The 27,364-nt window shown below is 42.7% G+C and overlaps 3 protein-coding genes across 4 annotated transcripts; all 3 read left to right on the top strand.

The window, feature by feature from the left end:
• The first annotated feature begins 619 nt into the window (after positions 1 to 619).
• Positions 620 to 11,144, top strand: ikbkg (inhibitor of nuclear factor kappa B kinase regulatory subunit gamma). 2 transcript variants are annotated; one of them, XM_029247965.1, is made up of 16 exons: positions 620 to 896; positions 2,149 to 2,312; positions 2,506 to 2,765; positions 2,883 to 2,960; positions 3,387 to 3,524; positions 3,821 to 4,006; positions 4,237 to 4,298; positions 4,465 to 4,512; positions 6,441 to 6,543; positions 6,630 to 6,745; positions 7,592 to 7,744; positions 8,579 to 8,669; positions 8,933 to 9,076; positions 9,422 to 9,558; positions 9,824 to 9,891; positions 10,333 to 11,144. In XM_029247965.1, the coding sequence occupies exons 2-16, from the start codon at positions 2,153 to 2,155 to the stop codon at positions 10,485 to 10,487; spliced, it is 1,899 nt and encodes a 632-aa protein (XP_029103798.1). In that variant the 5' UTR covers positions 620 to 896; positions 2,149 to 2,152; the 3' UTR covers positions 10,488 to 11,144. The 2 variants fall into 2 exon arrangements, with proteins under 2 accessions (XP_029103798.1, XP_029103799.1); XM_029247966.1 differs by lacking the exon at positions 3,387 to 3,524.
• Positions 11,145 to 11,823: 679 nt separating this feature from the next.
• On the top strand, positions 11,824 to 14,815 carry ssr4 (signal sequence receptor, delta). The gene is made up of 6 exons (XM_018725482.2): positions 11,824 to 11,927; positions 12,134 to 12,252; positions 12,650 to 12,724; positions 13,230 to 13,319; positions 13,603 to 13,668; positions 13,856 to 14,815. Exons 1-6 carry the CDS (start codon positions 11,855 to 11,857, stop codon positions 13,958 to 13,960), a joined length of 528 nt encoding a protein of 175 aa, XP_018580998.1. The 5' UTR covers positions 11,824 to 11,854; the 3' UTR covers positions 13,961 to 14,815.
• Positions 14,816 to 15,319: 504 nt separating this feature from the next.
• Positions 15,320 to 22,495, top strand: sephs3 (selenophosphate synthetase 3). Its single transcript, XM_018725202.2, has 8 exons — positions 15,320 to 15,817; positions 17,315 to 17,418; positions 17,884 to 17,991; positions 18,301 to 18,455; positions 18,626 to 18,716; positions 19,351 to 19,450; positions 19,647 to 19,859; positions 20,035 to 22,495. The coding sequence occupies exons 2-8, from the start codon at positions 17,323 to 17,325 to the stop codon at positions 20,334 to 20,336; spliced, it is 1,065 nt and encodes a 354-aa protein (XP_018580718.2). The 5' UTR covers positions 15,320 to 15,817; positions 17,315 to 17,322; the 3' UTR covers positions 20,337 to 22,495.
• Positions 22,496 to 27,364: the final 4,869 nt, after the last annotated feature.

The following is a 27,364-nucleotide window of genomic DNA, read 5'->3' as shown; positions in this document are numbered from 1 at the left end:
CCCTTGCCCCCTTTTAAAAATAGTGTTATTATGGATAAAAAAGTGTGAATTTTAAGTTATGAAAAACCTTTCACTGACTGTATCAAGATAGTTGTGTATAAACTGAGTATATATTTACTGAAGTCGTTCGAAATAAAATAATTGTTACAAGTGTATTTAAATTGTGTTTTTGTTTTATTTGTTTTTGTGTTGTTAATTTTATTGGTTTTGTTTTGGGTATAAATAAGCAAATAACAACGTTAGGTCTCTCTTTAGTTCTTAGATAAAAATCCAGTAAAATAATAAATAAATTTGGTAAATAACAAAAATTAACGCCAAATCCATGGAATTAGCTGAGCAACTTATGAATTTTTCACGCAATAACAACAACAAATAGATTAAATCATAAGCATAAATATTGGACCGCAGTTTGTCCCTTCATCTCCCTGCGCTATTTGGGAAAGCGATGTACGTGCTTCACATGACTCCAGTCAATATTAATACTGTAGTGTACAGCTAAATACATAAGCGGTCCACAAAAGCGACGGATGGAATTGGCGCAGTCAGCACTCCGCAGAGTGGACTTCAACTCCCATGAGCACTTACGGAGCACATAAGGCTAAGGAAGTAGGAAGGGGAATTCCTCCAAATAAGCGATACTGGAAAGCAGTTGGGATGCCACGGAATATTTTTACATTGTGTGTGTCTTGCGTTATTATTCTTTTAACCAAACAGATGACATTATAAACTTCCAAAGGTTTCTTGAGGGAACGGACTGAGGACATTGACACACTGTACTCGGTACTAGTGGATTCGCTTCTCCGCAGATGGTCTGTGCCCACGCGAGCGAGGTAGTAGGGCGGCTCGCGCTCGGGGCTCGAGGGACACACTGAAGATTAGAGACGAAGTTCGTGCAGGTAAAACCTCTCCCGTACAGATTAGCCGTCGTCTTTGTGGCCGTGAAACCACAACTATTATGTCAAAGTAACGTAAGGTCTACTTCCGAAAGCGCGGTCAGCTCACACTTCGGCACACATCATGTTATCATGCCCAGATCAGTCAGAAAAACACGTCGCCCCGGTTCTCTTCGAACTGCCCATGTGCTGCGTGTGGTCAGCTGCCTCGCGGCCGGACGCACGCGGAGTGCTTTAATTCTAAGCACACAGGAGGAAGGTTGTTGCCTACCGGACATGCGAGTGAGTGTAGTGTGAGGAAGCGCGCGGGCACGATGATGATGATGATGCCCTTCGCGCGTGCTCGGCGCGGGACAGCGCGCTTTCTCTTTCACCGACAGCCGCTCGCTGTTTTAAATGATAATAATAAATACAACCAGACAAACAAACAAAGCTCGTTCTAACTTCCTTGCTACATCTTTGTGCACTGAAAATGAAAGCGAAAGTTGATCAGGATCCGGAAAAGGAAACTGAGAGTCGGGGGGATGTAATTGTCGACAGTTAGTTATTTTGTTTGTGCGACTCGTAAACTTACATGTCGTCACTTAGTCTTTAAATTGACCTTTAACACCTCAAAAACAATAAATTATGCATCTTTTTGTTTTTTTTAAAAGATTTACTTTTTTTTGTCAGACATAAATGCCACCACATAAAATATTAGAGCATAGAAAGACACTTTGGTGTAATTCCCACTGTGTAGGCCCTTCATTGTTTGTTACAAGCAGTAAAGCCTTCAGTTTCCTGTCTAATAGGATACTGCATAACTTTGGTTAAATACAAATTCCAGTGTTTGTTTATCTATTTGTCAAAATGTTACAGTATTCATTTATTTATTGCACTTGGAGGATGGCACAGCAGGTAGCACTGGTGCCTTAACGCTCCTGGGCCCTGGGTTCAGATATGACTTTAAATCCGGCTCAGTCTGTGTGGCATTCGCATGCTTTCCCCACATTTTCATGAACAACTTCTGGGTATTCCAGCTACCTCCCACCATCCAAAGGTGAACTGGTGACTCTAAATTGCCCTTAGTGTGTGTATGTGTGAGTGAATCCGTGTGCGATTGCCTTTCAATGGACCAGCATCCCTGCACTTTGAGATAACGGTGGTCCGGAGCCTAACCCTGCATCTGGAAAGTTTCTATTGATGATGGATGTTACTGTTATAACTGGATTGTGCATTGTAATAGTAAAAAGCGGCTTTCCTTTTACCTTCCTAGGGTTATGGTTCAGCCACAGGCTCAAGCTGGTAGTGCACTGAAGTGGGAGATGGCAGGCGGAGAGGGGATCGGGGTTGGCAGTCAAGGGTCCCTCCGGGTACCGCCTGATTTGGCAGACAGTGAGGCTGTGAACAGGCTCCTTGGGGACAATCATCAGCTAAGAGGTATTTGTTTCATATCATCTGGACTTGTTTCCAAATACAGTTCAGATGTCTCCTAATAATGATAACTTGTTGATGAATAACAAGGTGTATAACAAGTTAACCTGAATAACAGTTCATTTCTTGTCTGCAAAAAGACTTCTCTTTACAGAAGAGGTTTATTTTTGCTTTTTACATGTCGTGTGTGTGTGTTTAGAGGCCTTGAGGCGCAGTAATGTGGCTCTCAAGGAAAGATGTGAGGAGATGGAAGAGTGGCAGCAGAGGTCACGGAAGGAGAGAGAGTTCCTCAGCTGCCGCTTTCAGGAGGCCAGGGCTCTTGTCGAAAGACTTTCTGAAGAAAACCATGCACTTCTAGCAAAGCTGAACCACACAGGTGCTCACACGAATGGAAGAAGCATGAGAAAGGAGCAGAACTCGATTGGCACACAGATAAATGACCTCCCTCTCGCTCTTGATGTGAGTCCCCCCTGCTTTCTGAAATCTTTGTGGCATTTGCTCAGTTTGGCTCTTTTTCCACTCTACAAAAATGAATGGTGCAGCAACAAAAATGCTTCATGCATTTTTTCCCCCCAGATGTCAAAGAATAAGGGAGAAACGGAACTGAAGGACTTGGAGAATGCAACAGACAGACAGACTCCCCCAAGCAGTTTGGTATGAGAACGTTTACAGTAGATAAAATCGAGGTGTCTCTTGTGTACTGTTGTTGTGGAAATTAATGTTTTTTACTAAAGTCTTCATCTTGTACAATTGTTCCCTTGTCCAACAATTAATAACATCAGACAAGTGTTAATCTAAAAGAAACCTTGATTTTACTCTAGGAACATGTGCAGTACAGCAATGCTTTCAATATCCAGGGCAGTCAAGGTTGTTTTGATCTGAATAGCTAGTGCTGCAGTAGTAGCAATTCATATATTTACAACGAGTTGAATTGAAACACTAGCAACCTAAATACATGGTTCAGGGACAGCTGCTTGGCAAATTTTGACCCAGATATAGCATGATGGTTCCCTTATACCAGAACTTTAGGCAGACAGCTAAGAAAAGTCTGCTGTTTATCTGTGTGTGCTTTTTTTAAAGCTGTCTTCATCTCAGTGCGGCAAAGCCGACTCAAGTATTTGTAGCTTCATCAGTAGTGTCTTCCCAAGCCTATCTGGCAGTTTAACATCAGCTGAAGGGGAGGTCTGTGGAAAGGCAGAGGGTGAGGCCTGCAGCAAGGTGAGACTGCAGCTCTCCTTCTCTCCTTTCCAACCTCCCTCTGCCATTGTCTGTGCAGTTACTGCTTATGTTTGCTGTGCTTTTTGCTTTTGCTAAGGTTGAATGTTAGAGCTTGTTGATAAATTGACATATGTATGGCACAGTATTATTTTTGCTGTCCCTTATATTAAATTCCCTGAAATTCTGGTGTCTTGGCAAGGAAATGGGAGTTTCTGCATTATGTACAAGTCTATTGTATATAGTTGTATGTTTTATATCGTACAACGTAACTGTGTTTGTTATTCACTGTCTTCCAGCCCATTGATGGTGCCAATGAGTTCTTAAAGCTGCTGAAGAGCCATAAAGAAAAGCTAGAGGAGAACCTGCAGGAATTCAGGATTAAAAACAAGGAGCTGGAGAGGAAGAGAGAAGAGGTTGAGGAAGAACGAGATTGCCTGCGCAATGCTAATGCACAACTGCAGTTAGAGCTCTCTCAGATACAGGTCAGAAATGCTAATATTAATATTAGCTGTAATTATGAGGCCATGTATCCCTTCTGTTCCTGCCTATTCTGTAGTGAGCTTGGTGAGAACAAACATAAAACACTAACACATTTTGATTTCTTTTTCCTGTATCCTGTATTTGAACTATCTTTCAATTTGTAGATTCACAGATGGCTGAATGTGGACGTAACTGATTTGTGTCTTTCTTTACTTTGGTTTTTTCCCTCTAGGGTGGAGGTGTATTGAAGGATATGCTTCAACGGTCAGACTCACAGGCTTCCAACTCTGAAAGGTACTGTATGCATCTTTTCTTCATCTTTCTTTAGTCCTGCCTCTGTATTCAGTCTTTATTGGCACCGAATTTGATATATTTGTCTTTCCTGTTGCTCTTTATGTTCTTCAATTTTCAGTGCATGCCGTATTATCTCCCTTGAATCTTACTTTTTATCTCCTTTTAGTGCCCATTTGGCCAGTCTGGTAGAGGAGCTGCAGATTGCCCAGGCCAGGTAGGAAACCTGTGGTGCTTTACTCTTGCTGTTGTGTATTTCTGTTGTTCTTAGTTCTCAGAAGATAACTTTCCAGAATGTGTGCAGTTCATTGCATTCTCTATGCCTCTGTTTGTGTATTTATTTCTACATGTAAGTGATCTAAGCTACCCATTGCAAAATTTGAACAAAGTCAGTCACGCTGGCCCATCATGCTGTGAACATTGCAGTTACGTATTTTCGAAAATAGACATTTTGTTTTATTTTTTATTGGATTTTCTTTATTATATTTTCAATAATGAGATGAGAAATGCTGCCCGGTCAGTTTTTGATTTGGAGTTGCTGGAGAAGAGATGTTTCTACCTTCGTATGTTTTAAAATATGTTTATGGGTATATATTGCATATGTCAACTGAGGGACAAGGTTTTATTAATATTTAATAAAAATATAATTGTTGATAAAGTTGAAAAACACTGAATCTGCATACTTCATGAAATGGTCAGCAATTGGGATTAAATAAAAGATTACAGAGATGGTGTATTTTTTTTATACTGAATAAGCTTGAATTTTAATGTACTTTTAAGTTAATTTTTCATATTACAGTATGATAGATGGCATCCCATCCCACCCTGTAGTTCAGGATAGGCTCTAGACATCACAGCTGTGCATTGCGCAAGCGGGTATTGATAATGGATGGATGAGAGCATTACAGTAATTTTGTTAATTATGTCTATCTGAAGTTTCTACACAATGCAACCCATGAATTAATGGAGGGAAATCTGTATTATGTAGCTTTAATTGAATGTGACTTGTTGGTAGAAGTGACTTTGGAGTTATGAAGCGATGTATTGTCCCAATTGTTTGTAAGCTGAGAAGCCAGTGTACAATGTAAAATTCAGAACAGTGGAATCACTTTTTTGAGTTGTCTGTGTTCAAAGCTTTTTTGAATTGCTCACAAACTTGTAATGCAGATATGAATTTGTATATAAACCCTTCCTCACCATCTGTGTGAGTGAAAACTTTTGGAATATAGGTAAGGTCAAAGAGATTTCTTGCATTATATTTAACTTATTTTTCATTTTACTCTAACATATAAATAACTGAGAAATTTGATATATTTTATACTTGCTATACTTTTAAGTTTTCTCATTCTGTAGGATAACAGTAAGCTGTTTGAGGAAACTTGTTTTCATAAATGGTGAACATGAAGGTTCTAGTGTAGAGAAATATATTGAAAAAATTTTTTTTTTTTTTTTTTTTTTTTTTAAAGTGAACTTAGTCTGTGTTGACTGGCTTGAGAAAAATGTAGGCTTTTTGTCGTGTTTAAGTAATTATAAAATTAAAGCACGATGGTTTGAAACAGGATACAAACACATGAGTAGGCAAGCGTGACCATAGAGTGCTGGAGTGCAACTGAGAGTGCGGGTACATGATTCCCACAGTGCAGAGCCACTCGGTCTCCGTCACTGATTGGGGAAATTTTTAAATTGTGCTCTTAGTTTATCACGCTGAAATCAAATGTAATAGGGCTAGAATGAATGTTGCAAACCAGATGTGTAAAAAACTGGTTATGGGGACTCCAGAAAAATTGGTGTTAGTGTGTTTTGTTGTAACAAAAATAATTTCTGTCTTGCACAACAGCCTGAAAGCTGTAGAGGAACTGTGCTGTTTGTGGACTGACTGGTTTTCTCTAAGAAATACTGGTCGAAATAACCCGCTACAGGCAACAGGCTGTCTGTCGTTAATCATTTTTAATTGCCCACACTTTAATGATTGTGTTCTACGGTGAACTGTTTTGCACCCGTCTACAAGGCAGACCGAAAGCATTGGCACTGCACTTCACGACTCAATGGTTATTTTTAAAAATCCGCCGCTAGTTGAGGTAACATATTGGTTTTGACTAAATCCACAAGTGACTTGACTTTTTTTTTTTTCTTGTTTTGTGGTAGGTATAAAGAACTTGTCGAGAAATATGACTCTCTCCAGAAAAGTACAGCTCAACGAGATAAAAGTGAAGCGCGACTGAAGCAGAAGGACAAAGATTTTGGACAGGTAGAGATTAAGACAATGGAGGAAGGAAAGCATTACTGAAACAAATGTGCAACAATAAGTCTCCTCTGCTCTTCTTTGTGGCCCAGATGACCAAAGATAGTGAAGCGCTCAAGTCCCAGGTTACTTCTTTGTTAGGGGAGCTGCAGGAGAGACAAACATGTCTGGAAAACAGTGAGAAAGAAAGGGAAAGACTGCAAGAAAGGTAAAGTACTCTTTTATGAGCTTTTTTTTTTTTCCTCTCTCACTATTAATTTAATATGGTTTCTTACTATTTCAGACATCCCTTGATTTACAAAATCTATCTGAAATTTTGTTATAATGGCTCTTTTGATACCTAATTTTCAATGCATGGAACAAACAAATAGCATAAACTTTTATACGTTACTTATTGGGAAAATTGGTTTGGGATTTACAGATAGTCTGGATATATGCACCATTTCCAGAAACAGATTAATTTTTTAAATTGAGGGATGCCTGTATTATTATTAAATAATAATAATAATAATAAGAAGAAGAAGAATGATAATTATGAAGCTGTCTTTACCTAAGTGATTTCAAAGTCAAGATTGTTACCATGCATTAGTGATTTTGGAAGCATAGAGTAGCAACCACATGATAATCTTAGATGAATTGCAATGCTGCTGTTAATATGATCAACCTTTTAAACAAGAAAAAATTTACACAAGATCAAATATAACAAAACTTAACTATTAACCAGTAATCACTGTGTGACAGTCACATTAGCTGAAAGCCACTGAGTGACACAGTATAGAAGCTATGCTTGGAGCAGATCTGATTTTGAGATATGTCATACATGCAATGTGGCCATGTAGTTAAGAACCCACGCAAGTAACTACGTTATTGTCACAAGTGACTAACCAAGTGACTGTTTTCCCACGCTACTCGGCATATGTTTACTGTTTTAGTTTGTCTACTGTATATACACTCAAAAAATGCTGTATAAAAGGACAAAATAATTATTTTTCAAATCTGTACTGAAAAGCAAAAAAAAAAAAACAATAACTTTGTCTTTGTGCTCCTTTGTCAGACTCTCTACTAAGACAGAGGCCCTGCAGTTTGCCGAAAGGGAGCTGGAGCAGTTGAAGAAGCAGCACAGTGTGACAGTGGACCAACTGCGGCTGCAGACAGAGAACCTGGAAACAGCTCTTAAGACGGAGAGGCATTTCCTCACAGAGGAGAAGTGAGTGTGCCACCCAGTCTAGGGCATTGATTTTGGGCCTTCTATATAAACATCTCATATATTAGTGACTCTGAGGGTGTTGCAAAGTCCCTGAAACTTTGGGTTTGGTTCTGACAGGAGGGATCCAGACTTTACAGTACTGCATTCATTTTTAATTTTTTTTGTAAAAACCTGCCTGTTCTCTGTCACAGTACTATACCATTTTCCTTTGATTAACAGGGTTTTTTATTGATTAAGTGAAGACATAAGACTTTTTATCTGGAGTTTTGATGTATGACTTTAATGGTAAACTTAGGGTAAATTTGGCATGTGAACGAGTGGCAATTGTGAACTCTAAAAAAAAAAAAAAAAAACTAGGTCTGTGTTTAATTGCTGTATTTCATCACACCTTCTTATGTAACATGCCACAGAACTTGACATTTACATTTATTTAGCAGATACTTTTCTCCAAAGCGACTTCTAATGAACTCTGTGTAGTGTTATCAGCCCACACACCATATTCACCATGGTGACTTACACTGCTAGTACTGTACACCACTTACAATGGGTCACTCACCACTCGACCTTAGTGTTCACCCTATTCTCATTAGTGTCTTGTTTATGTGTAACCTAATGGCATTCCAAAAAAGTTTTTTTTTTTTTTTTTTTTACATGTCTTTCTACATTTTTTTTCTTATTTTTATTGGCTCTTCAATCCGTATGACTTTGTGCAAGGATACCTTTCCGGCAGTTCAAAGGATTTTAGACCAGCTAACGCACACATGCAAGCAAGTTCTTTGTAAATGCAGGACTTACTGTTGTTTCTCTTTCATTCTTTTTTTTTTTTTTTTACAGGAGAAAGCTGGCTCAGTTACAACGTGCTTATACACAATTATTCCAGGACTATGATACAAAGCTTAAAAATGAGAGTCAAGTCAAACAAAGGGTATAGTATTTTTATAGTAGCTTGATGTATGTTTATGTTGTGCAACAATGCCATTTCTGTGCACAATGGTTCAGCTGTAGTATATTTCGATGGAAAATTACACCATTTAGAGGATACAGATAAAAAAAAAAAGAGAACAATGAGAAACTAAAAAAAAAAAAAAAAAAAAAAAAAAATTAAGATACAGCTAATTACTAATATCTATGAAAGAATGATCTGTCTGTAGATTGCAGCATATATATCTTGGTTCCTCTCTGTGATAGGGTGGTGAGGTGGAGGACCTGGCATGCAGACTGGAGGAGGCAGAAAGAGCTCTGGCTCTGAAACAGGACCTCATTGACAAGCTTAAGGAAGAGGTGGAGCAGCAGAGAACGTCTCTGGAAACCATTCCTGTTCTCACTGCCCAGGTAACATTCTCAAGAGAAAAGTAAGGCTGTCTTCTAGTACTCTGAATACTTTGTTAGACCACCCTGGTCACAGTCTTTTCCTAAGAACTCAGTCCAGTGAAAGAGTAGTGTCTATTTGGCAGACACGCACCACATTAGTAGATAGTTTCAGAGCTTCAAAAACATTTCTATTTGTGTTTATGATATAAATTTACACTTTCTCCATTTATATTTATCGAATTCACGATGCCTAAACAGTTGAATCTTGTATACTGGTGCTATGTATACTCTAGTCCAGTAGTTCTTTGGATCATTAGCAAAGTGCCTTAGAAAAGAATCTCAATTTCCATTTCTCCCTGTTTTCAGGCAGAAATATTCAAAGCAGACTTCCTAGCAGAGAGAGAGGCCAGGGAGAAGCTGAACCAGCGCAAAGAGGAGCTGCAAGAGCAGCTGAATAAGACCCTGGCTGAGCTGGACAGGATGAAACAGGAGGGCACATCAAGGTAAGCCAGCAGGCTGTTATTTTATGTAACAGTGAATTGAGTCATAGATTTGTACCTTGAAGATTATGGATTCAAATCCCAGTTAATCTGCGTAACTCCAGAGAAAGTGTTAGCTAAATAAATGGGATAAATTTGACAACGCTTTCAGCTAAGTAAGACTGCCAGTTAACTGTGTGCATTATTTTAAACTTGAAGAAGACAGAGCTGATCTGTAGTCCCCCTGTTGCGCAGCAGTTGTAACTCCACAAACCTACTACCTTCACAGAGCACGCATGGAGGTGATGCAGCAGAGACACCTAGAGGACTTCCAGTCTGGTCGACCCCCTCAAGCAGGTACTGCCCGTGGTTTTTGTCCGGTGTACTTATCTTGTGTGCACACACGCTGTCTGAAGCTGCTTGTCCTGAGCGGGGTCGCGGTGGGCCGGAGCCTATCTCGGAACTACAGGGCGCAAGGCTGGAGGGGGAGGGGACACACCGAGAATGGGACGCCACTCCATCAGAAGACCCCAAAGCAGGACTTGAACCCCAGACCCACCAGAGAGCAGGACCCGGGCAAACCCGCTGTGGCACCGTGCCCCGCTTTTCATGCACTCTAGATGTTATTGTCACAGGCTTACAGTGGTTTTGCTTCAATTTACTGCATGGAGTTTGTAGTTTCAGTTCCTGTTGTATCTGTATATACAAATTATGTGTTTATAGTATATGCAGCGTGTGTATCTGTATATACAAATTATATGTTTATAAGATGCCACCCCAATCTATGCTTTTCTGCAGGAATGTTTGCGGGAGCAACAGTGCCATTCAGTCCCTCATCCTTCCGGAGGCAAAGTATGTCAGAGGAGCTGCCTGACTTCCGCTGCCCAAAGTGCCAGTATCAGGCACCAGAGATGGACACCTTGCAGATCCACGTCATGGACTGCATCCAGTGATAGAGGCTGCTCAGTGACTGACCAAATTCCCTCAATGGGATCAATATACGGTATACTGCAGGAGTGGACCATGAAGTACAAGTTAAAATTAGGACGACTTATTTGGATGTTAATGCTTGTGGCTTAGAAGACAGGATCTGTTATGCAATATTTGATTTTTCTTTTACACTCTGAAGAAACACTGACAGTTTTATCTATATGCAAAAGGAATGTTTATTTTAATGTAATTATAACAGTTTTAATACAAACTTTTGTTAATACATGCAAGTTGTTTTGGAATGTTGCTCCGTTTCTGTAATGCAGATTTCCTTTATACAGAATGTTTGTGGTACAACATGCTTTTGTGTGCCATTGCTGTTCCGTTGTCAGTGTCTTCAGAATGTACGTGATCTGTACTTGTATATTCAAGATTTTTTTAAAAATAAAATGTTACATTTATTATAGCTTTCCATGAATAAAACGTAACAGAATATTTTTGTGCCCAGTTATGGCTGATTTGATGTCCATGTTCAGACCCATATTCACTGTGCTGTAGTTAGACCAGGGGTTTTTCATCTGTAGTCCATGGATGCCAGAGGGGTCTGTGAGTTGCAGACCTGGTTTGAAAATTTCACTGTCTAAAGTAAAATAACTTGTACTGGTACTGTCTATTACATAATTCAGAGCAAAGTAAATTTTGGTGAAATAAGTTGTGCAGTATTTTTTTGCTGAATTGATGGACATTGGTCTAGGAAAGGGTCCTTAACTTTTATCATGTTTACATTACTTCATGTAGATACTTTTCTCCAAAGTGACTTCCAATGAACTCCATGTAGTGTTACCAGCCCACACACCTTATTCACTGTGGTGACTTAAACTGCTGGATACAGTACTTACACTGGGCCGCTCATCCATACGTTAGTGAAACACACACTGTGGGTAACTTTCAGAGTGACCGATCCACCTGAACACCATGTCTTTAGACTGGGAGGAAACCGGAGCAGCCGGAAAAAACCCCCATACGCACAGGGAGAACATGCAAACTCCACAGGGGCTGAGCGGAGATCGAACCCACGTCCTCTCGCACCAGCCAGGGCTGTGAGTAAACCGTGCCACTTGCTACAGCACCATATCACCCATCAGAATCATCAGATTCTTATAGGGATCCGATGAAAGATCAATAATCTCTGGGTGCAATCAACTTTAAACCCTCCAAAGATGAATAGGTTTTTCATTGATTCATTCCTCTATTATTCCATTGAGTGGACATGCAGTACCGGAGGCTGACACTAGAGGGGGACGTTACTTTCACTCGACCTCGCTGGTCTCGTGTATCGTGACGTGTCCATTTAGCGCTGTTCCCCGGTGCTCCTGTACAGCGCGGCAGGATGTGGCAGAAAGAGGAGAAGATGAGGTGGATCGTTATCCTTTTCGTGGCCGTTTTCATTACCTTTACTGCAGGTAAGTTAGTGCTACAATTTCAGGATGTTTTGGTGGTGTGTTGCGAATATTGAACAATATGACACAAAGTGTCATATTCAGTATTCTGCTCGTTTCTGCGTGAGCGTTACGTCCCCCACACACACAGGCGCTGACTGAGGCAAGTGTGATAATACAGTTTACTGATTATAATATATATGTGTGTTTCAAAAATTTGTAATTCGCAGCTGAAAGGTGTGCAGACCCCACCATCTCGTCCTCTTACTACACAACGACAGATGCTGTCATCTCCACAGAGTCGGTCTTCATTGTGGAGCTGAGCCTGGCCTGTGCTAATGGGGCTCAGGTAACGTGTCGCACACTTGACACCTGACGTGTCTCCTGTCCACACACGTACACGTGGTCGAGCCTTTCAATTATAACAAGTCGCAGAAAAGGGTTCAGAATCAGGGACAGTGTTTGTTTGCTGTGAGCTGTCTTGGGGGCAACTAGTGTAGTAGTTAGTCCTGCTGCCTGGACCGAAAGGTTGCAGGTTTGAATCCCACCTCCAGCTGTATGAGCAAGGTACTTACCTTACCTAAATTGCTCCAGTAAGAATTACCCAGCTGTAAATGGGTGAATCACTGTAGGTGCCTTAACATTGTAAGTTGCTTTGGAGAAAAGTGTCAGTTAAATGAATAAATGTGAGTGTTTAGATTAACAGATCCTCCTATCCTTATGGGCTGAATTCCTATCTGAACCAGGGTTTGGCTCTGTATGCTGATGTTAATGGCAAGCAGTTCCCTGTGACTCGAGGCCAGGATGTTGGCAAGTACCAGGTGTGTGTCTCCCTTTCTTCATCATTCATCCTGTATGATGTGCGGGGCAGCAGGTGATGTAGTGGTTAGAGCCACCATCTCCCGATCGAAGGACCCAGGTTCAAATTCCCACTCATCATTGTGGTACCTTTAAGCAAGGTACTTACACTGAATTGATATAGCAGGGTATTCTGTGCTCTATATGGTGGAGTAACTAACTTTGGGAAACTGGTAGCATAGTGGTTACAGCTCCTGCCTATGGACCCAAAGGTCCCAGGTTTGTGTCTCACCTTCAGCTCTTGTACCTTTGATCAAGCTACTTACTGTAAAAAATTGCCCCAGTAAAATTACCCACCTGTAAAAATGGGTAAATAATTGTATGTAGCCTGACATTTTCAGTTGCTTTTGAGAAAAGCATCAACTAAATGAATAAATGTATACAAGCCTAGCATTGTATGTCACTTTGGATGAAGGCATCAGCTAAATAATTTGATAATTTTGCTATACAATTTTGTCTCACTCTCAGGTGTCGTGGAGTGTTCCGCACAAACAGGCCAGTTCGGGGACGTACCAGGTCAAGTTCTTTGATGAAGAGTCCTACAGCAACTTACGCAAGGTTGGTGTCAATGTGGGGAAAACTTGGTGTTGTGTTCTGTTAATTCTTTGGGTTGAAACGCATAAGACTATTGGTGGAGGATGTGTACAATTTGCCTGTTTATGTAAATGAAGAAAAGTTTGCACAGTAGATTACTTCCCACTCGTTTATTTTTAAGACCTTCAGCTGAATGAATATTAAAGAATGTACACTTGGTACATATGTTCTCCCCTTTATTATAGCATTTTCAATGGACTTATTGTAATTGAAGTGTGAATTAAGTGTTGTACTGTTTCTCTTTAAGGCTCAAAGAAACAATGAGGATGTGGACTCCATCAAACCACTGTTCTCTGTCAATGTGGATCACAGAGTAAGAAGTTGGTTCTGAATATATAGTGACCAGCTAACACTATGTATCGGTGATTAAGTCTAGTAGCAATTGTAATTGTATTTGTAAACAAATCTCAATGTTTGTTTAGAACAGAAACCAGACAATTTACTTCAGCTTTGTGTTTTACAGAATTGTTGTTTATAGGATTTGTCTCTTTTTTTTCCAGGGGGCATGGAGTGGTCCTTGGCTCTCTACAGAAGTCTGGGCAGCGGCAGTCGGCATTCTGGTGTACTACTTTGCATTCAGCACAAAGAGTGCCATCCAGGCATAACTTCCAGACACCATGCATCAGACTGATTGTATGACTAAAGTGTTTGCTGAAAATGTGCACACAATGTTTTGCCTCATACATGATTGAGAGCAAGTGCCATAGTTCTGAAAGACCTGAACATGTGAACAAAATGTTCCTTTCTGGTAAGCCCTGTGCAAGCTGTTGAACTTGGAAAATTTTTTTTGAATATCTTTTTTTTTTTTTCTCAGAAATAATAACTTGCACTTTGATCCTCTTGTAGAGGGTCATTCAGTACATGTTTTAAGATCTTTTTTTTTTTTTTTTAAAATGCAGCTCACATTTCAAAATGCAACAATACAGACAGGAGTGATATGTGGTTTGTATGTCCTCAGTTTTATTGAACATACCACACAATTGTTCTGACCAAAATAAAGGAAGATTCTGATGTGTGAAATTAAAAACACAAATGTTTTTAAATGAGTTCTCTTTCATCATACCTAATATATGTCGGGGGTGAAGTACGTACAACGGACTTGTCCCAACTCAGCGTTGTTTGTGGACGATTCAGTCAATCTGGCGCCTTTTATTGGCGAAGTCATTCTAACAGCTTTCATAGTACACAGTGGAATACATCTGTGTGTGTAGTTACATTTGGTGTCAGTGCTGGCAAGAACTTGCATGTTCTTTGAATTATTATGCACGTAATCATTGTTGATGGTGGAAAGACAAGTATTTTCTCCCCCAAACAAAGATGAGTAAAAGTTTTAAACTCGTCTTTCATATGCTACAGTCAAACTTTTTTTCCAGGCAGATACAAACTGTTTAATCTATTGAGGAAAGGAGATTATTTCATTTTTAGTCACAAAATGCAATCACATGAGTTCTTTCTTTTCCAAGGGCTACTTGGTGTAAAAATGAGAAATAAAAGCTTGTGCTTTTTTTGAGGAAAAAAATGTATTTTGAGATAACTGTTACAAGGGAATTTATGATCTTGCTCTAATGCAGTGTTAGTGAGGGACGTTGAATGAAACTTTACAAACTAATAATCAGAAGTGACATTTTGCTAGAGTGTCCTGTGAGGGATTTCTTCGCTCGAGCGCGGTAACACTGCAGTAAATCCCTTTGTGCTCCGACATATGAACGCTAACGCTTCGGCGTAGCCGCTCGGGCGGCGCGAGGGACCACGAGCTCTCCGCGCGTCAGGAGCGACCATTTCTGAAAAACACAGGGACAACTCGGTCATGTGTGAGCACAACATCAGAGTAAATAAAATGAAGTCGAACTACAGTGTAAGACCTTTTCAGAGTAAACAATTAACTGTCGGTAAATGTCATGTGTACAGTGAAATATGAGCATGTAACGTCTCCCTCCCACCCCCACGTTTTCATAATGGTATCTTCCGTCAGACACATTTTCCGCCTTCCAGGTCGGCCGTTCAAACGCCAGCGCTTCGCGCGAACGTTTCTAATGCAGCTGTACAAGTGAAATTTTTTTCCGTTTCCCTTGCAGTTTGGCGCTAGTATAAAGCTGCGTTTTTAATGACAGCAATAATTCAGCAATTTTAAGTGAGGATGGCCGATTCGGTTCCGGGTGTGCTGCCGGCCGAGGTGAGCGGCACGGCGGCGCTCGGAGCATCCTTCCCCGTGGGCTATCCGGGCTTCAAGCCCGAGGATCACGGCCTGGACCGCGGCTTCCGGCTCACGGCCTTCTCCGATCTCAAAGGATGAGGCTGCAAGGTCCCCCAGGAGGCGCTGCTCAAACTCCTGGAGGGACTGGAGCCCGACCGCTCCACAGCGGTAGCGGGGGAGGACGGGGGCACGGCCGCGGGAGTGGGACCCGCCGGGGATGAGGCCGCCGACTACGGGCAGCTGGCCCCGGTGACCGGCCCGCGACTCGGTGAGGACTGAACTGCGCAAATAAATCATGGATTTGGCTTTCGCAGCTAGAGCTGCGTTGCGTTGCGTTGCGTTCCGTTCGTTCCTGCCGCGTGTTCCGTCGCTCTTCTGTCTGGAACGGCTTTTTTTGCTCTCGAAAGGACTAACTCTAAGTGGTGGAAGTGCCGCAGCAGCCACCTGTTGTGCTCGGCCTCAGTGTCAGTCAGCCCTCCGCCACGCTTTTTTTTTTTCCCCCCTTCATTTTTTCGCGCTTCCACCAGACGCCCTGCTCTGGGCAACACCGCTGCTGCAACTCTAACTAACGTACTACATACAGTCGGACGAGTTCCGCTGCTTTCGTTTCGGTGCCTGTTAGTGTTACAAGTTTCGTTCGAGAGAGAGACGGAGCGCGAGCGGCTCCTCCTCGTGCCTCCGCCCCGCGCGATATTGATCTATAATTCCGAGTTGTGTGTGTGTGTGTGTGTGTGTGTGTGTGTGTGTGTGTGTGGTTATGATCATCATCATATTATCATATGAAAGCACTCGGCTCTACTACAGGAACGTGAGCCGCGCAGGCAGGGCGGCCCAGTCTGAGTCTCCTCCTTCTGGCTTTTCTAAATCTCCGCGTCCAGTTTCTAGCCTTTGTCGATTAGGCTGCCGCTCGACTTCACTACAAGTTCAGGTTGTGGTTGTGAATGTTTAAATTCATGGTGTGTCCCTTGATCGGACGGTGCTGGATTTGCATTTGAACCCAGGACCTTCAAAGTGCAAGGAGACAACAGCTCTCGCCACTATGCCACCTGCTGACGTGTGTGTGTGTGTGTGTGTGTGTGTGTGTGTGTGTGTGTGTTTCCTCCATGCCAGCGTGTTACATGTGCTTGTGTCTTGTGAGACGTGTGCTGTTACTGTCCGAAGGTGCTTCGCTGTTCACGTCCTCAGTGTGTAGGACACAGTCCGCCGTGTGACCTTTGCTCCTGTCCCAGTTGCCAGTGTGATGTCTCTTCCCTCTCCGGCGAACAGCAATGCGCAGTGCAAGCAGAATCTTCCCAATAGCTCTTAACCTCCGACGGTTGGATCGGTCTTGCGCTTGCTGTATTTCCGTGGTAACGGACCTGCAGAGGAGAGCTGTAGAAATTTTTTTTACTTTGAAAAATGGATGCATGCAGTGCTTTGACATTGGGTGCCTTGTCAGCGTTCTCATTGGCTTTCCATCGTATTCTGCATGTGTCACGTTTTTCTCCAAAGCAACTTAACAATGTCTACCCATTTATATAGCTGGGTAATTTTACTGGAGCAGTTCAGGGTAAGTACATTGCTCAAGGGTACTACAGCTGGAGGTGAGACTCGAACCTGTGACCTTGGGGTCCAAAGGCAGTGGCTCTAACCACTACGCTACCAGCTGCCTGTGTCGTATTGGGGTATTAACCCTGTCTTCTCTATAGCTGCTGTGACTCTTGCACTGTGTTACTATGGTTCTTCACTCTGTTTGTGGTGCACTGACTCCGTTCTCATGCTGCAGGTATAGGAATGGACTCCTGTGTGATCCCACTCCGACACGGTGGTCTTTCTCTGGTGCAGACTACAGACTTCTTTTATCCGCTGGTAGAGGATCCCTACATGATGGTGGGTTCACTCTGCTTTCTTCTCTTGAGCTCATATCGAGCACATACTTGTTGAGAACATGGTTTTTCCACTTCTCTGTTTATCTCTAATAAATGCTCTTTTGCGAGCACGAAGATTTACAATGATGCATGTAGTGATGGTGTCTCAGCTCTGGACTGTGGGTAGGGGATGGGTTCTAATCCAGCTCAGCCTGTGTGGCATGGTATCTCTTCGCCATGTTCATGTGAGTTTCCTTCCACAGTCCAAAAAATTAATTAGGATGAGCCCTGCCTTATGTCATGTGCTTCCAGTATAGGCCCCTAACCACCACAGCCCTACATTGGACAAGCACCTACAATGTATTGAAGGATGTGTGACACGAACTCAGTCTTCAGTAGTTATAGGTGGAGAACTACTGTACTTTGTAAGCATCAGCACGGTGCGCGAAGGTCCGAACGTAACCCCGGCGTTGCTCTCCGTCTACAGGGTCGCATTGCCTGTGCAAATGTGCTGAGTGACCTGTATGCGATGGGTATCACGGAGTGTGACAACATGCTAATGCTTCTGAGCGTCAGTCAGAAGATGAATGACAAGGTAGCTACAGTACTGTCTCCTTCCAACGCTCCCTGTAACTTCGAGAAGCTCTGCAGAGAACTTGTGCGGTTGCTGAGTGTGTAAAATTTGCATAGTGCACAACGTTTTGCTGCATTGTGTTAATTTAGCTGTGACATTCTGCTGTAATTTGTGTTTTTTCCCGTTACCTGTTTCTCAGTCATTTTTATATTGTATAAAGAAATTTGGGATAAGTTTCTTTCTCAAGGGTGCAGCAACAGGAGCTCTCTTGGAACTTGACCCAACAGTGTGTTTGTCTCTAATTCCTTTTTTTTTCTCCCCTTTTTTTAGGACCGCGAGCGAGTGATGCCTCTGATGATAAAAGGCTTCCGCGACGCAGCAGAGGAGGGTGGCACATCTGTTACTGGGGGGCAAACTGTTGTCAACCCCTGGATCATCATTGGCGGGGTGGCCACTGTGGTGTGCCAGCCTAATGACTTCATCATGTCAGTCTTTCCGCCTTTGCTCTGCCTTAAGTGCTTGTTGTTCGTGTTACTGTGGGTGTCTGTGGCATTTCTTTTTACTTCAGGGGATGTCCCACTTTCTTCAGCTTACCATCTCCCAGTTCCGTTGTGTCGCTCACTGTGGGATTTGACCGTGCGTTCCTCTCGTGTAGGCCGGATAGTGCGGTTCCAGGTGACGTCCTGGTGTTGACCAAACCTCTTGGAACTCAGGTGGCTGTTAATGCCCACCAGTGGTTGGACATGGTGAGAAATAATTTGTCTTCATGCTTTTTTGCTCTTTTTCCAAAAAAAGAGTTGTAAATATAAACAATACGTGTTACGGCCAGTTTCTGTTTTTTTAAACACAACCGTTCAGTCCTTGTTCAGCACAGTCGCTGCACAGCTTTCAAGTTGCCTTTGCACATGAGTTCAAAAAGTGAAGCAATCCTATAAAGTGGGTGCGATAATGATTTAATAAAGCCATTAATCTGTTTTCATTATTTCAGCTGGAAGTTTTTATGTGGATAGTGCAGTTCAGATGTAGCTGTTAAGTTTTCAGGCAAACTGGTGTGAAAACAGCTTGGTAAATGTTTAAAGCACAGTCTTGAAAAAGGAAAGTGCGTTTCCTCTTTTGTTTGCGGTTTTATTGTTCGGTTTACACTCTCCACCTTGGATCGCTGCTGTAAAAGCATTGTTTAAAACTAAAATAATTGAAGTGGAGCGTTAAAACCCCGGATAAAACTCAGTTCCAAACACAAGTTGTCTAAGAACATGTTAAAACCTCTTGCTACCTGTCATTTTGATTTACACCTTATTGGTGTTAGATGTGATCTTAATGGTATCGGTGTAGCTACTGTATTCATGACACATTCCAACTTTCTTCGCTTTTATTGTTTAGCCTGATAAGTGGAATAAGATTAAGCTGGTGGTGACGAGGGATGAGGTCGAGCAGGCGTATCAGGAAGCGATGTTCAACATGGCCACGCTCAACAGGACAGGTAACACACCTACCACCACCCCGTTTCATTCGTTCTGTAAGAACTGAGTATGGGTAGAAGTGATGTATCCTTGTTGCTCTCTACCAGGTTTATTTTTTAAATTTATTATCCATTAGCGGAAGTGGTTTTTGATCACAAGTGCAGCTTTGCACAAAACAGGTGCTGTACCGATGCCTTAATCACTCTTTCTCTCTAGCTGCTGCCTTGATGCACACGTTCAACGCCCATGCCGCAACGGACATCACAGGCTTTGGGATCCTGGGTCACGCCCGCAACCTGGCACGGCAGCAGCGTAGCGATGTGGCCTTTGTCATCCACAACCTGCCCATCATTGCCAAGATGACAGCCATCAGTAAGGCCTGTGGTAACCGCTTTGGCCTGCTGCAGGGGACCTCCTCTGAGACATCAGGTTAGACTGAACTCCTAGTGAAGCAGAACGAGTATCTGTATTGCAGCTCCTTTTTGTAGCTGTGCAACTGATTGTGTTCCTGAGAAAATGTCCAATGAGTTCATCCTTCCCTTCTGCATGTTTGGTCTTTCCTATCTAGATGGTAATGGTGTTGCTGTGTTTCGGTGTGTCGCAGGGGGACTGCTCATCTGCCTGCCCAGGGAGCAGGCTGCCAGGTTCTGTGCTGAGATGAAGTCGTGTCGGCTGGGTGCTGGTGGCCAGCTGGGCCAGGAGGGCGGTACCGGAGAGGGCCAGCAGGCCTGGATCATTGGCATTGTTGAGAAAGGGAACCGTTGTGCCAGGATCATTGATAAGCCCCGCATCATAGAGGTGCCCCCCAGGGGGTCCATTAGCGGAATCCAGGAGGGCAACAACAGCAGCACAAACAACACGAACGCCCCCAGCCCCAGTGAGATCCAGAGCGGTGGGGTCAATTGAAGGCCGGTAGAGCACCATTCTCTAATTGTTAGCTAGTTTTCATTCTGGCTTTGTGTTCTGTGTACTTTGTCATCAGATGCGCTTTGTTCCTTGTCTACAACTCTTCCTCTAGCCTTTCTCTTGTCCTTACGCTGTACAAGTGTAGACTGCCCGTTCTATAGTCTGCATAGACTGTGTGTGTGTCTTTATGGAGACTGTTTATCTGCATGGTTGAGTGCGTTGAGCCCTGATATCGATTGCATTTAATATGTACTATGGAAGTGACATGCTTTTTCCACACTTCTCATATCCCTTTCCCTCAACATCCTGTTCATTCTCCCTGCTGTCCATTACTCCACCCTGTTCAGCCGTAGGGTTGAGAGCAACAGACCAAAAATTTTCATTTTTATTTTTATTTTTTCCTTGGTGGGAGGGGACATGGATGGCACACTTTTTTTCAATTTCATTCGCTCCTCAATCAGCCTTGTTCTCAAAACCCTGTTTGGTTTTCATTGCATTCTTTTTGTAACTAGGAAGCACTAAATTGCTCTGAGGTCCTAGGCTGAGCTTAACTGTGTATCACTTTTACAGTGCTCTTCCTTTTTTTGGCTTTATTGCGTTGGAAGAAGTGCGTATGTGGGTCTTCCTACCTGTTTGCTGATGGAGACCGTACCATCGTGTTTTTAACAATGACTTATGGGGATTTTCAGAGCTGTATAACCAGGACTTCCTTTAGTTCTTGCCATGTTCTAGCTTCCATGCGGTGTCGGCTTTGATTTTTCTCTATTCTGACTTCGCACCATGTGCAGTAGCTCCTGTGTCACTCAGTGGTGCTCCTCAGTCCAGGGACTCTGTCCAGTCCTTGTCCTCATCACTTCCATCTGCACGATCACCTGATTACCACCTTGTAACTATCTGCTTTGGCTGCTTCTTTCATCTGCAGTTTTTGTGAGGAACACATTCTGTGGAATGCCCAGTAAAATTTCATTTATAACATCACTGTAGAGTTTATTAGGAAGATGCACTTAAATGTTTCTGCTGAGTATACCTGTCTGAATTGATAATGGCTTTGATCCATTTCCTGTTAGTATTATTATTTAGAAAAGTGAAACATTTGATTTGGGAATGCCACAAACATTCTGTAATTCTACAGCTGACATTGGTTTGTTCACTCCCCTCCCCCCTTCTTCCCTGGAGCATTTGAGACAAACAATCTTCTTTAAATGAAAGAATGTCTCCAGTTTGTGCATTGCAGAGGAAATTGCTGCTTTTTAGGGGAAAAAAAAACTGATTATGCCAAAAAAATGTATTTGAATGGTCTTTATGCTTGGAGGATAATTCATATCTAACTGATCTCTACGCAATATGCAGCTGGTTACATGCTTTCTCCCATATGTCCTGTATGTGTGGTCACTTTTGTAGATGGGTTTTGCTTCAAAGGGTTTTTCAGGGCTTTGGTTTGGAAATGCACCTCTGTAGTAGTGCCTGCAAGCAAATAATTGCAGATAAGTGTGTTTCTCTTATGGGTGGTTGATTTGGTTTGTTCAAAGTGGGGGTTTTTTTTATTAGACTGTCAATCAAAAGATATTCTTGTGAATGTTCATGTGTATTTGAATTGAATGATAAAGAATTGTCTTATGGTGTGTTTATGGCAATTACCAATGATGAAAGCAGTGGAAAGTTAAACTGATTTATTGTGTGAATGATTTAGGGAGGGGGGTATTTAATAATTGGACATGTAAATAGTTGCCCTGGTTTTTTTTTTTTTTTTTCTTCCTCTTTTCTCCTCTCTTCTCTCTCCTCTTCTAGGGCTCCTGGTTTGTGTTGTCCTGCCCTTTTGGTTAAGTTACTGTCTGGTTGTATGCTAAGAGCCCCTAGCTACTCACTGTAGACCTGAGAGAGGCTTGAGCAGCTCACTCTGGTCCAGTGCAGTATTTAGAGCTCCGGATGGGCCTGCTGATTGCCCCACGCTGCACAATACTTTCTGCCTCCTCCTGCTCATGATGCTCTGCTCGCTAAACCCCAGCCATTGGGGATGAGTGGAGTTGATGACCCTGCAAAGAAGGGGACAGGCCCTTGGCTCTGGGGGCCAATCAGCTGGTGTATTTTTCTTTTTATTTTTGTGTGTTTGACTGTACTACTCAATCATTACTTTCAATAAAACCAAGGATGTAGTTTCTTCACTGTCTCTGCTCCTATTGATATTTGAAATATTTCTGCAAAAGTTACTCTACCTTCTGTTCTCACTGATACAGGTTAACAGTCCCTTATCCAAAGCTTAGGGTATATTTTAAAAATTCAGTAATGTTTGGATTTTAGAAAGGTAATATGGTGTACATACCCTGCATTACGTAACACAAACGCATTAATACTGGCAATTGGGGGGGGGGGGGAACCAGCTTTGCTAATTTGCTACCTCTGCCTGTAAAGGGTTAATTTCTCTATGACAGTGAGAGGGGAAAAGCTGCAAATAGTTTAATATAGTAATAAAGCATTAAATGAGGTGTACACCATAAATATTCAGTAGTTTTTTGTAAGGGGAACATTCACTTACAGTAGAGCATGCAGATTTAGGCCACAAACAGATGTACATACACATAAATTGAATGTTCATTATGTTTGATTGCTGGAGGCTCTTGGAGAAATGGGTGTAGCATTGTTGCTGTCAAGTTTTAACAGTTTTGGTGCTAGACTTTGGGGTTTTGCACCTTTGCAGAAATGCCTTGCAGATGTGTAGTTCACCTTTTTGGCCACAAGGTGGCAGAACAATTGAGAGTGCTTATCCACAAACCTTCACTGTAGTTTCATTAATTTACTCTTTAATTCTCTTGTATACCATGTACCACATGAGTTTAATATCTATCTCACCACCTGCCAAGACCTGCATTTTGTACACATTAATCCAAATGTTTAGGAGACTACTGTGTGCTGTTCTGTTAATGCATTCTGCTTTTAATTCCAGTCCTGGCTGTTGTCAGTCATGCATAAATTATATTAATGTTCTGGGTTTCGTAACATGTTTCTTATTGAGGGAAATAATGGAATTTTGGCTGGGAAAAGTGTGCTGGAGTTCAGTAAGGAGACCCCAGACCTCATTAAATGTGAGCTTTGTGCTCCATCTAATTCTTGACGCCGTAGTGGCATTTTCGGAATAGTTGATTCCGGTTCAGGGCTCTGCAGGTTTCTGTGTCTCTTCACAGCATGAAAAATCTCAAGGGCTGTTAGGACATGAACCATACATTTACTTAATTGCCAGTGGTATGCAGGTTTATTATACAAAGTTTGTAATAACAGCTGAACACTGTTACTATGCCAATATTGGTATTTCAGACTCAAAAGCACATTTGTAATCACTGTTTTTGTACTTCTGTGCTTCGGTGGTGGGAATAGTAATGCTAGTGATAGGTTAGTGTTTCAATATAGGCTGTCAACCGAAATGAGTTGAGAGGAGAGGGAAAAGAAGTTCTAATTGTGAATATACGTTGCAATATATTAAGCTAAAATAATGCTGCGTATAGTGTTAATGGTAGTAATAATCTTTACAAAGCAGGTAAAATCAGTTTCATGAATGCTTTACACATGAATTTTTGAGTTACAATTTTCTGAACATACATTTTCTTCTTTGTGCTACAAAAAGATATATTTTTTATTTTGTGATAGAATAGATTAACACGTTAAGCACTGATGATGTCACCTTCACTGCTGATGAAATCCAAATACCGAGCTCGGCCAACACCCGAGCATCTGAATAGACTAACAGTCTGTTTAACAACAAGAAACTGCTTCTTGTTAATTGAATATTTACTGTTGAATACGCGTGATAGCCATATCCAAACTTTGTAGATTACCCATAAATTAAGGGTGAGATGTTTGAATTGTTACACTGAGCTGTCTTGTTTAGAGGATAAGCACTAGACCACCTTGACCATACTTGGACAAGTGAATGCTGGTAATAGATTGGTGGGTGGAGATATGCCAGTTTATTTTTGTAATTATTACAGCTTCATCTGTGATTTTCAAAGAGCCTAACTCACAAATAAGTGAAGGAACATCTATACCGAGTAGCCTTTATTGATCGACTTATTGAGTTACAAGGAAGTTGACTTGCTCACCCTCCTCGTGTTTGCAAGTGAGAATGAAATCAGCTTTTTAATTTAGCAGACACTTTTCTCCAGAGCAACTTCCAATGAACTCTATGTAGTGTTACCAGCCCACACACCTTATTCACAAAGGTGACTTACACTGGGTCACTCATCCATACAGCAGGTCTTTGGACTGTGGGAGGAAACCAGAGCACCCAAAGGAAACCCACACAGGGAGAACATGCAAACTCCACACAGACTGAGTAGGGATTGAACCTTTCACACCTCCTTTCACACTACCTAGGCACCAGGAGACCACAGCACTACTTGCTGTGCCCCGATGCTGCCCGGTTTAGGTTAAAATTGCTGCAGGGTGCCATCTACTCATCTGGATCCAGAATTTAGCCCTTTTCGTTGCTTCTCTGTCAGCCTCTTGTAACGTTGTCTCAGTGTTTCACAGTTGCTGTCAGTTCGACAGGGAATTGTCCAGTGCGGCGCCACAATGAATGCTCCGCTAGTCCTTTAGGCTGTTTAGGTCAAAGGCAGGTCAGCGCTGCTGTTCGCACTCATTTTAATTGCGCTCTCTTTTCCCCCGTGTCACGTAATCACAGTCCCTGTAATCCTCCACTTTCGTCCCCTCCTCCGTTTTCGTGTAAATCCTTGCTCACACAGCACGGTGGGAACACAAGGGTCTGCTAGTTGAGGCCACAGCGGTTCTTTTTGCACGCTTTTGTCCCAGCCTTCATCACGGCATCCGTCACGTGTCATAAAGCAGATAATGGTTTCGCTCGAAATGCCAAAAATAAAGCTGCAGCTTCTTCAAATTATTTAGTTCGCGAAAGTGCTGTAAGTCATTTTTACGGCGACACGTGTCCAGTTCTGGCTGGAATCCACACTCTTTGTGTGCTGATTTAGGGTTGGGGTTAGATCAGCTTTGTGAGCATCACGTGCAATGCCGCAGTTGCTCTGAAAATTATCATTTTACCTTGTAATGAGAGGCCTGGTCGACGCCACGTTGCGTAACGAACTCTATAACTCATTGTCGGCTTTGACTGATTGAATTGATGACACGCAACTAACTGCGTTCCAGCGTCCGGGATTTGATCCTTAGGTGAGGCACGGAAAGTACGTAGTGGTGATGGATTCCAGATGTGAGCAGTGCTCCTTGTGACGACCCCCCCCCCCCCCCCCCCCACAGCATGTCACACCAAAGAAAAAGTGTCACAGGATGGTGGTGGTGGGGCTCTGTGGTGCAACGGATAGCACGTTAGACTTCTGGTCATAGCACTCAGAGAAGTGATTCAAAGGTTGTAGGTTCGAGTCCCACCGGCATCGAGCTTTTGTGCAAATGGGTGAATCGGGCCGAATAGGTTATCATGGCGAGTCGCTTTGGAGAAAAGCATCGGCTAAAGAATAAATGATGGTATTTATTGTAGAAAAAATAAATGTAATGTAACTGTAATGCTGGAAGTGTCAAATGAGTGTGGAATGTAAGCACAGCTGGCGGGGGCGTGAGCGCAGAGCCAGTTCCGCCGAATGCCTGGGACGTGAGGCTCGGTCAGTCGCTCCAGCTGTTCGCGGCAACAACACGCGGTGAAGGAATTGCTCTGTCCTTCGTGGCGCTCCGCCACCTTCCTCTCACTGCTTTGGCTCAGTGCGAATTGCACCTATTTTTACCGTTTCCTCTTCCCTTTTCAGTTCCATAATACAGACAGCGGCGGAGGACCCGCGTCTCGGCGGGTCGCGTCGCGCGTTGACTCTGCCGTGACATTCGGCCGATGGCCACGATAAACGGACCCCTTTTTCGGAAGAGCGCATTAAAACGCGCGCATGGGGGAAAAGCCAAAGAGTCACCGGCCCGCTCTTCCCTCCTCGTACGCGCTCTGCCAAGGTCAGCGTACGAAAACAACAGCGAACGCAACTAACGGCTCCTATTAATGTAAAACATATTGTGTTTATCTTTCAGCGCTCAAATGTCTCTGCGCGAGTCTTGTAGGGGCTTTGTTAGCAGGGGAAGAAATTCATAATTGCATACACGCATGTCTCATCGCTCCTCGTTCTCGGTTGTTCCCCATCGATCTTTTCCCTTTTCGTTGCATAATCATCGCGGGTAAATAGGAGCTGATCTCAGTGGAGAAAAACTCAGTGTGTCCTCCCCACTAACCTCTCCTCTTAATTCCCTGTCCCATTTCATCCGTGGCCCTAAGCTAAGAATAACACTGTATATTCCCCAGTTAGTCACCCTGATGTAATGATCTTTTAACTAGGAGTGACACTTGTAATCCCATGTAATGTTTTGTACGACCAGAACCTCTTTTTACACACATTTCCAAATATGAGTCTCATACGTGCGCGCGGTGGGGGAGCGGGTTTGGCCGGGTTCCGCTCTCGGCTGGGTCTGGCGTTCGAGTCCCGCTTGGGGTGCCCTGCGATGGACTGGTGTCCCATCTGTGGTGGATCCATTCCCCCTTTGGCCTTATACCGTGTCCGGCTGGGTTGGGCTCCTGCTCAGAACAAGTGGTTTCAGACAGTGTGTGTGAGTCTTCTTCTACAAGTTAAAGGGACAACCATTAGTGATGTGGTTACTGCTGCTGCCTTTGGACCCACAGGTTCAAATCCCACCTCTAACTGTAGTACCCTTGAGCAAGGTACTCAGCCTAAATTACTCCAGTAAAATTACCTGCCTATATAAATTGGTAGATCGTAATTGTCAGTACCTTAACATTGTAAGTCACTTTGGGGAAAAGTCAGCTAAATGTAGTGTTGTAGACTTGGCTCAGTTTTGTAAAGCATCCCTCAAATCATATCCTCACAGTTTTAATCCATTCCCAAGTAGACGGACCTATTTGAGAATTTGACAGACTGCGTCTCAAAGTCTTAGCCGCAGGACCAAGGCTGAAAACATCTCCCCCATCTGTCGTCTCTGGCTTTTCTCAGCACGAGCGCTTTTTCCCACAGATCCACCTC

The sequence above is a fragment of the Scleropages formosus genome, chromosome 22 (genome assembly GCF_900964775.1).
Source record: "Scleropages formosus chromosome 22, fSclFor1.1, whole genome shotgun sequence".
Taxonomy (NCBI): Eukaryota; Metazoa; Chordata; class Actinopteri; order Osteoglossiformes; family Osteoglossidae; genus Scleropages; species Scleropages formosus.
This window is presented reverse-complemented; position numbering and strand designations above follow the sequence as displayed.